Below are 9917 nucleotides of genomic sequence, written 5' to 3'. Positions count from 1 at the left end.
CAAGGGGGTAAGAGAAAGCAAGAGAATGGAGCATTTTCCCTGTGATGAATGCGGCAATGTGAAAGTGGATTGCCTCTGTGATCATGAGAGATGATAGAAGTTTATTATGCCTGAGACAGCTGTTGCTTTGCTTCTGAGCTTTCCAGGTGGATCTGGCTGACTACTGGGCACTTGCTGGATTGGAGCCAGCAAGGCAGTTCTTGCAGTTTCCTGCCTTCTGCAGCTTCTGAGCTCTGAGCAACTTCTTTGCTGCTCTTCCATGCAGCCGAGATCAGCAGTCCGTATAAAATACCCTGGATTTGGATTGTCTGATGTTGACACATAGTCACATGTGCAGTCGCCTGTAGCAAATTAATCTGGCCTCCTAGGCAAGGGAGATGCTGGTGGTTCTTTTTTGCTCTTAACTTCTGTGACTCTCCTTGCAGTGGTAGCCTAATGGTTCTGTGTCGTTTTCCAGGGGAAGAAACGAGCTCCCGTTCCCACTACAGCCCCCTCTCCCAAGCGGCTTCGGCTCGATGGTGCTTCTGTTCAAGGAACCCGGAGTATATTCCAGTTCTTGGAGCGGTAGGGGTAGAGAGGAATCGGGCCAGTTGGTGTTTCATCTTGCCGTGTTCCGTGCTATACAGGCCTCTGCTGTCCAATGGCAAAGAACTGACAGCTCCCTGCGGCCCCCTCTGGAACTGCCTAGTGCCACTTGGATAATGTCCATCACACTGCCGGGGGTCCTTGCTCCGACTCCAATCCTCTGCTTCAAGGGGAGCCCGTATTCCAGTTGGATGCAGCTTCAGCTTGAGCATCAATGGAATTAGCACTTCCCTCTTTAAGTCTTCTCCCCTGGGGGGGGGGTACTCGACTTTTGCTGCGCTTCCAAGAAGTCACTAAGGTGCTCAGTTCTGAGAGTTAAAGATATTGAAAGCCTACTCTTCCTGTGACTTTTTTTTCTTACCACTACAGAGGCTCAGAATCCGCCCCCTCCCCTCATTGACGTTGCCCTTATTTTATATCTTGGGAAACTCCAGTCTTGTTTAGTTTTTACTAAAAGCCAACAGAGTTGTAGAACAAAGACGTGTGGGGTTTTTCCGTCCTCTGTTCACCGTGCCTCTTGCTTATTTGTTCTGTATGTGTGTTTTAACAAAACTTGAATCCTTGTGGAGGAGGGAAGAAGGAAAAGGGAGGGGGGTTTTCTTGACAATTATGTCTTTCCTTTTCACTCCTTCATCGCCTTCTTTGGACACTTTCGAAATCTGAAACGGCGAACTAGCAAATGGATCTTGTTTACAGCTAGGTCAGATTTTTAGGCAGCGCTGACAGATGGAGTTAACGCAACACGGTTTGCTCTACCTTCGGAATGTGTGGCACTGAAGACATTTTATGAGGATGTCCTGCCTGGTTCTTGAGAAGCTCGAGATTCATTCCTTCAAGGGCTCCGAGACCATAATCTCAGTTTGTAAATTAGTCCTGTAAATGCAAATGTGTGTTGTATAAAACAAAAAAAAAATGGTGTGTATGCTACCAATAAAGAACATAATACCCTACCAAGCAGTCTGTCATAATAACCACATGCTTTGTAATCTTCCATAAAAAATCGGAATAGATAATGCCCAGTGCAGAGATTTCATAGGAAAGAGTTTGGACTGTGTTGCTAATGCCTTGGGCACTATGTGCTGAGTGTCCTTTCTCTTAAATCTGTTCCCCCCCCCTTTTTGCTAACCCTAGCACTTGTACTCTTGAGAGTCCCTTGGACTGCAAGAAGATCAAATCAGTCAATCCTAAAAGAAATCAACCCTGACTGTTCCCTGGAAGGCCAGATAATGAAACTGAAGCTCAAATACTTTGGCCACCAAATGAGCAGGGAGCACTCACTGGAGAAGACCCCGATGCTGGGAAAGATTGAAGGTCGAAGAAGACGGGGACGGCAAAGGATGAGATGGTTAGACAGTGTCATAGATGCAACGAACATGAAACTGAGCCAACTTCAGCGGACGGCGGAAGACAGGAAGGCCTGGCGGGATCTGGTCCATGGGGTCGCGAAGAGGTGGACTCGACTGTGCGACTGAACAACAACAACAAAAGCACTTGTACATGCAATATTTTTCAACATTTCCCAGTGAAGATAGGCCATCACGGTGGTGATGCTTTCTTTAGCATCATAGATGATAAAGGATCCCCACCGTGAAGACCTTATGTAAGTGGAAAGGGGGCATAGAAATGTTTTAAATAAATAAAATGCACGTGGTGACTTAAAGTAAGATAAGTGGGGGTAAAAAAAACCCCACCGTCTGTTTTACACTTTTTACATTTCAACAGTAGGGACACCAGTAGCAGGATATGGGGAGCAATCCTAAGTAGGGCTACTTAGAAGTAAGTCCCATTTTAGTCAGTGGGGTTTACTCCATGGGCCCTGGTCACACCGGAGGTTTTGCCCCGCAAGAGGGATGGATCGGGGGCGCGTCAAACGGGCACGATCACACCACAACATCTGGGAAGCGGAGTGCACCCGTCCCCAATCCGTCCTTTCTGGGGGAAACTGCGCATTAAAAAAAACTAGAAAAGAGTACTGCCTACTTGAAAATCCGCAGCAAGGGCAGCCGTGGGATCGCCGGCGCATCCATCTCCCGCAGCATGCGAGGCTCCCGGCCAAACTGCACATGTGCGCCCATGCACAGCTGGCTGCCTCGCTCTCAGAGTCTCTTATGGTTGAAGTGAGTTTTTGCTTACTAACTCATTGTTTCCCAAATCTCTGTTGACGAAGCCACACTCCCCTCCCCCATTGGAATTAAAATTTTGTAAGCATCGGTCACATTTGGACTCCATAAAAAAAGGTTTACATATAAATAACCAAGAGAGGAGCTAATAATTTCATTTGGTGCGTTTTGGCTGTGTCTTTCCCCCCCCCCTTGTGACCGGGGCCATGGAAAGTTTGCTTGACTGCAATCTTAGTGGCCGTCCACCTCTACTGTGGTTGGTTGCACTTTAGCTGGCAGAGTCTCTTATGGTTGAAGTGAGTTTTTGCTTACTAACTCATTGTTTCCCAAATCTCTGTTGACGAAGCCACACTCCCCTCCCCCATTGGAATTAAAATTTTGTAAGCATAGGTCACATTTGGACCCCATAAAAAAAAGGTTTACATATAAATAACCAAAAGAGGAGCTAATAATTTCCTTTGATGTGCTTTATGGACCAATTTTGTGTTCTTGGTGGGCCCTCCTTGTGGGTGTACTGTTGACAGCCAAAATGCATTTACCTGACAACGGCCACATTTTGAATGTCTCCCGACGGCGATCAGCACAGACCACCCCCACAGCGGTCGCAGCACATTGCTGGAGTTTAATCAGAAGACTTTACTAATCTATGTAGCCAAATCTGGCACAGGAAGTTCCAAAAGATTGGGGGGGGGGAGGTTGCTTGTGGAGGGGAGGGAGCTTCAGGTGGGATGTGCTGCTCTAGAGTCTGCCCCCCAAAGCCACCAACTCCTCCGTGGTCTGCAGATCAGTCGTAATTCCAGGAGAACTTCAGGCTCCACTTTGAGGCTGGTAACTCTGTTACCAACTCCAGAGTCTTTCTAGTACAACAAACAGTTCCGTAATGGAACGTCCATTAAAATCGTGTCGGTATAAATATGCATAGGGATCAACCTCGTAGTAGCTCAATAGAAGAAAGAAATGCTGTCGATTGCCTCCACGCCCGAGAGCATAGCCCTTTACTTCCCACAATCAGAAAGGGAACCTCACACATTTATCTCCTCTTGTGACATAGTTATTGCCTCAGTGTTTTTGCCCCCTTAATTAAATCAAAACAACTGTTGACCTCATAACCTTAGCTTGTTATTTAGTTTTCGTCTTTGCATATCTTAAAACATCACTTTACATGCTAATTTGCTGTTCAGCCTGTCTGTAAGTTTGAACTGTTACCTTCCATTCCAGTGTATATGCAAAAGTGTGCATGACCACGAAAGCTTATACCCAGAATAAACCTTTGTTGGTCTTAAAGGTGCCACTTGTCTCTAAATTTGTTCTACTGCTTCAGACCAACACGGCTGCCCCACCTGGACCTATTCTACCATATTCACTTGAAAGACCCTCTAATATTTTGCATGTGCCCCCGGTTTGTGGGGCAGTCCTGTTACCCGAGTGTGCCGCATGACGGAGTGAGCTCCCGTCTCTAGTTCCAGCTCCTGCCAACCTAGCAGTTCGAAAGCAAGAAATTGCAAGTAGATAAATAGGTACCACTTCGGTGGGAAGGGAACAGCGTTCTGTGCGCCTTGGTGTTTAGTCATGCCGGCCACATGACCACGGAAACGTCTTCGGACAGCGCTGGCTCTTCGGCTTTGAAACAGAGATGAGCACCGCAACCCTAGAGTCAGATTCGACTGGCTTTCGAGCAAGGGAACCTTTACCTTTTACCTGTTACCATACAGTGTCCTCTTAAAACGATAACAAATATATTGTTTGCCGGTTTTATTGTTGTAAGCCACCCTGAGCCGCTTCGGCGGGAGGGCGGGATAGAAATCAAATAAATAATAATAAATAATAAAACAAACAACCCCCTCACAACTACAACAGAAACCCATCCCAGGAGCTTGGCATATATGACGCAAGGCATTATTTAATGAGACTGTCCTTTTCCCAAAGTTTATTGTTTCATGAATACAATAATCAAAATTCAAAATGCAAACCTATTGTCCTCCCACCCCACCCACAGGCTTGGGTCTGTGCATCACCTCATAAGCCTTCCCTCATAACCACCTATAAAGTTCAACTAGCTTTTATTCTGATTCTGTGGATTAAACATTTTTTTCTGTTCCCACCTCCCACTATACTAGTGCACAGAATATAGCTTACTTGTGCTGGAGTAAAATCCCCCCCCGCCCCAATAATGGCTTGACCTCATTCCCATTGAACTGTGTTTCTGTGTGGTGTTATCCAGTCCCCTAAATCTTGTGCAACAAGAAAATAACTCCCACCCTTACTGAAATAAAACAAAAGGATGGACCAAAAAAGCACACACTAAAATAGCAGGAAAATAAATATCTCCAAGCGTTTGGTAGGGTGAGAACCCCTGACCCTCATAGGACTCCTTTCTTCCTTCACAGCCAGAGAAGTGTGGGGGCTAAAATTTTAGTTTCTTTTCCAGTTCATTCCTCGGGGCCAAATGTGATACGTCCTGGGTATCATACAGTACCCACATCAGTATCTGCACATTTCCCTAATGGGGCAAGTAGTGACTCTCTGGGGCTGTATTGAGGCTGGAAAAATGGCATGGGGGGGTAGGCTTAAACCCTCCTCCTGCTGTGGTCCCTATCTGAATTGGAACCATAAGTGCCTAAAAACTGAGTTTAAAAAGATTGTCTGGAGCTCCAGGCGCAGAACTCCCAGCGTGTGTCCGGATTGTCTCTCAGAAGCAGGAACGTGGCGCAGAGAGGCATCCGACGGTCCCTCGGTGAAGCGGGCCTCAGGAGAGGCGACAGAAATAGTTGTGGACTAGGATGGCCAGGGCACCGGAAAGTGAGATGCCCAGCGTGTCAGCCACACACGCGACTCCCATGGCAAACTCCCGGTGCTTGGGCTGGCTCTGCACGTGGAAATGAGAGAGAGAGAGAGAATATTAAAGCACTGATAACATTGGAGCCTGGCTCTTGAGATCTCCTTCAGCTTCTCATGCTGTTCTGTGCAAGAGGGGAGTGGTGGCACAGAGGATTTATCCTCTGGTTAACATCTGAACTGAACAGAGCTGCTGTCAGTTCTAGCCCGCGCTGGTGTGAGCTACCAGCCTTGTCCCCAGCTCGCCGTCCACCCAGCGGTTCGAAAGCTTCGGCGAGTAGATAAAATGGGTACCACTCCTTAGAGAGGGTGGGCACACTAAAACCCCCGTGGGGGAGGTGTTAGCCGGCGAACGGAAGGTCCAGCTCGGAAGCCTGGAAAAAAGACCTCTTCGGCATTAAGAAGCCTGTGATGGGCCAATCTGGCCAGGCAGTGGCAGTGCGGCACTACGACTCAAAGCAGTCCTGGAAGAACTGACATAATCCAGCCAAGCCGAAAGTGAATGCCGTCCGGAACACGCCTGAAGCTTACAGCTGAACAAAATTCCCGTCGGCTGCAAAAGCGTGCGATTTAAAGAATTATATGTTGTCCTCCCTTACCCTATGAATCATTGTTAGTCCCGTGTGAAAACTTGGGTAACTGTAAATCGCTCAGAGCCAGCAGCTCTGCAGGATGAGCGATCAATACATTGAAAGGTATAAGGTGTATATTTATATATATATAAAACACACCGGTGAGCTAAACACACATTATTGTATGAAACTGAAGGCAATCGTTGCCCTGGTGGCGTGTCCCATGCACACGGCCTGCAACCAGCTAGGATTGCAAGCAGGGCATGAGGGCAACAGCCTTCCTTTGGGGGACCCCACCCCCAATTGACCTGTCTAGGCACCCTCTGCGTGATGTGGGATCCTGTTCCTGCAACATTCAGAGGTGGGGGGGGGGCGGTTGGCAGATCCTCCTTGGTTAAGGGACATGCTGATTGATTCTCATTTATTGACTTTGTCTATAGTCTGCCCTTCTCGATGAAGCTCGGGACAGATTACACAACTTTAAAACAATATAGTCAGACAGCATAAGACTTCTGTTAAACAATGGAAGAGAACTGGGATTGCAGTGCATTAAAAAAAGTATGCGAAGTGACATTACCATAAACAATCCAAAAAAAACCCCAGATAGGGTAAGTCAGAAAACCGCCCAGTAAGAACAAGAGATTACGTACAACAAACACTGCAAGTTGCAACAGACTGCAGTCCTGTTGCCCTCCTGAACAACTGCAGCCCTGTTCCCTTTATAAAAATGCCCTCATGAAACTGATAGCAGTTTGGGAGCCTTCCCCCACCTCCTGGGAGCCATAACAAAGAACTCTCAGGTACAGGCAGCTGCTGATCTAACCGGTTTTGTAGCGAGAATCCCGGAGCTGGCACTGACCGTCAAGACCTCCCAGCTTCTGTGGGTTTCATGAATATTCTTCCCAGAAGCTCACCTCTGCACTGACACAGTGGAAGGTGTTCACATAGCTAGCTCCTCCAAGCAGCCCCTCATAGACGATGAGAACGAAGACTAAATAAACACTGGGCAAGAACATGAAGTACACCGCCGCCAGGAGAAACACCATGTTCAGGCACTGGAATGAGAAAAGTAGGTGAACGTCGGGAAGGAAAGCACAGTGTGGTGTAGTACTTAAAACTGGGAACACCCTGGTTCAAATCTCTGTCCAGCTTCCAAACTCATTACTTGATCTGGGGCAAATTGTAACGGGACTGGTTATCACCATCAATTGTAATGGGGCTGTTTATCGTATTTCCACCCGCCCGATCTTCAACACAAGCTGCATGATCAATTATTGCTGGCCTACCATCTGTCTTTTACTCAGGATTCTTATTGTTTTAGGAAGTTGTTTTATTTTTTTATATATATATTGCAACCTGCCCTGAGCCTGCTCACAGGGGATGGCAGGAAAGGAAGGAAAGGAAGGAAAGGAAGGAAGGAAGGAAGGAAGGAAGGAAGGAAGGAAGGAAGGAAGGAAGGAAGGAATTCCACTCAGTGATATTATTATTAAATAACTTTTTTCCCACCATAGAGAACAATGGAGGGGATAGGGGCAACCTATTTGAGGGCCCGTAGAATTGGACCCCATGGTCCAATGTTCTTGAACCTTGGTTGGTATCTGGGGAGAGGCTCCAGCAGCTACCCTGCGAGTTTGGAGCCTCTCCCTCAAACCCCCTCCCTTCCAGCCCCCAGAATATACCCTATGTTTTCGCCATTGACTTCAATGGCCCATAGGATATAATGGGGCTGAAACTGACATTGGGCTGGCCAAAAGACTGAGTCCTGAATCCCCTCCTACTGCCGAAATTGACATGCAGGAGTCTTTATGTCGGCTGAAATTGATTCTGCCCGATTCGGCCGAATCTGAATTGGGCTGAATTTTTTGGGGGGGCACACACCCGATTATTATCTCAGAAGTACAGTCCATGTCTAGCCCATAAAAGGTTCCAAGTTCAATCCCTGGCATCTCCAAAGATAGGGAAAAGGTGTTGGGAAAGACCCTTCTTTGCCACATGAAACACACACAGTGCAATACATGTGCAGTCCTGGCTCATTTTATTACATGGGCCCCTCAAAATCATCATCCCTTCAGGCATTTACTATTCAAAAGCTCTGGCATTACATAGGGAATCTACTAGTGGTCCCCATGGAGAGGGGACAGTGTAGATTTTCCAGACGTAAGGAGGACCTTCAACAGAGCAGGAAGGAAACATTCATATAGGGGTGTGTTGTGGGAGGGAGCGTTTTACCTGTAGCACTGCCAGGGCCCATATATAGCGAATCCGTACACAGCTGGCGGAAGATCGAGAGAGAAAGACTCCAGCTTGGTAGAGCATCTGGTACCTGTGGGAAGCAAGAAAAATCCAGGAGCCCAAGCTGTGAGGCTCTTGCTCCTGTCTGTAGCCCACCTCCCCGATGCTTGGCTCCAGCTGTGGAGGGCCATCTCTTTATCACCTCCTCACCAGCGGTATTGTTCTGCGTGGGTCAGGGGTGCCTCTCTGAAATAGAGCAGCTCAAACTGGGGAAGGAAAACACAGGGAAAGAAAGGGTTAACAAGGGAGGCTGGAGAAGAGTTGGCCACGCTCCCCCTCCTTCACACTCACCAGACCCTGGTTGATGAAGTACTCTGCAAAATACACCACGGCCAATGGCAGGAGGTATTTTAAAAGACCCTGGAGGTGAGGAGAAAAGGAGGATGTGTGTGAGTGCCAGTGTCTGTAACCTTTTCAGCCCCAGGGCCCACCCTGAGAGCCAGTTTGGTGTAGTGGTTAAGAGCGCAGACGCTAATCTGGGAGAACCAGGTTTGACTCCCCACTCTTCCACTTGCAGCTGCTGGTGTGACCCCGGGTCAGTCATAAGTTCTTTCAGAGCTGTTCCCTCAAGGGCGGTTCTCAAGAGAGCTCTCTCAGCCCCACAGGAAAGGGATTATAAGCCGCTCTGAGACTCCTTCGGGTAGTGAAGGGCGGGGTATAAATCCAATCTCCTCCTCTTCTTCTACCCATATTTCTATCCTGTAGGGTTGCCAACCTGCAAGTGCAGCCTGGAGATCTCCTGGAATCACAACTGATCTCCAGACTACAGAGCTCAGATCTCCTGGCAGCTTCAGAGGATGGATTCTCTGGCGCCACATCCCCATTGAGCTCCCTCCCTGCCCCAGGCCCTCCTCTTCCCAGTCTTCACCCGCAAATCTCCAGGAATTTCCCAACCCAGAGTTGGCAACACCATGTAACATTTTGACCCCTATTGTTGTCGTCTTCTTAATCTCTAGGAGGACAGCAGGGCTTCTGTACTTCTGCAATAAAAAAGGCCAACGCTATGCTGGGGATTATTAGGAAGGAAACTGAAAACAAAGCAGCCAGGATCATAATGCCCCTGTATAAATCAATGGCGTGACCTCATTTGGAGTACTGTGTACAGTTCTGGTCACCACACCTCAAAAAGGATATTATAGCTTTGGAAAAAGTGCAGAAAAGGGCAACTAAATGATAAAAGGGTTGGAACACTTTCCCTATGAGGAAAAGTTAAAGCGCTTAGGGCTCTTTAGCTTGGAAAAACGACAACTGAGGGGTGACATGATCGAGGTTTATAAGATGTTGCATGGGACAGAGCAGGTAGAGAAAGAGGTACTTTTCTCCCCTTTCTCACAATACAAGAACTCGTGGGCACTCAATGAAATTGCTGAGCAGTCGGGTTAGAACAGAGAAAAGGAAGTACTTCACCCAAAGGGTGATGAACACATGGAATGCACTGCCACAGGAGGTGGTGGCGGCTACAAGCATGGACGGCTTCAAGAGGGAATTGGATAAACATACGGGGCAGAGGTCC

General features: G+C 47.7%; 2 protein-coding genes across 2 annotated transcripts in view; one reads left to right on the top strand and one right to left on the bottom strand.

Annotated features, from left to right (window-relative positions):
• Positions 1-666, top strand: part of CLSPN (claspin) — a 38745-nt gene extending 38079 nt beyond the window's left edge. The window contains exon 26 of the mRNA XM_015418244.1: positions 458-666. Within this exon, the coding sequence (XP_015273730.1) occupies positions 458-568 (111 nt within the window). The 3' untranslated portion in view covers positions 569-666. The remainder of the gene's footprint in view (positions 1-457) is intronic.
• Positions 667-4623: 3957 nt separating this feature from the next.
• Positions 4624-9917, bottom strand: part of CLN3 (ceroid-lipofuscinosis, neuronal 3) — a 20272-nt gene continuing 14978 nt past the window's right edge. The window contains exons 12-16 of the mRNA XM_015418247.1: positions 8696-8764; positions 8555-8610; positions 8342-8435; positions 7027-7167; positions 4624-5571 (exon numbers count right to left, since the gene is read on the bottom strand). Coding sequence (XP_015273733.1) covers positions 5452-5571; positions 7027-7167; positions 8342-8435; positions 8555-8610; positions 8696-8764 — 480 coding nt within the window. The 3' untranslated portion in view covers positions 4624-5451. The remainder of the gene's footprint in view (positions 5572-7026; positions 7168-8341; positions 8436-8554; positions 8611-8695; positions 8765-9917) is intronic.

Source organism: Gekko japonicus, unplaced genomic scaffold (genome assembly GCF_001447785.1).
Source record: "Gekko japonicus isolate JY-2015 unplaced genomic scaffold, Gekko_japonicus_V1.1 scaffold3378, whole genome shotgun sequence".
Lineage (NCBI taxonomy): Eukaryota > Metazoa > Chordata > Lepidosauria > Squamata > Gekkonidae > Gekko > Gekko japonicus.
Note: the sequence above shows the minus strand (reverse complement) of the source record. Positions and strands in the feature narration are given on the sequence as shown.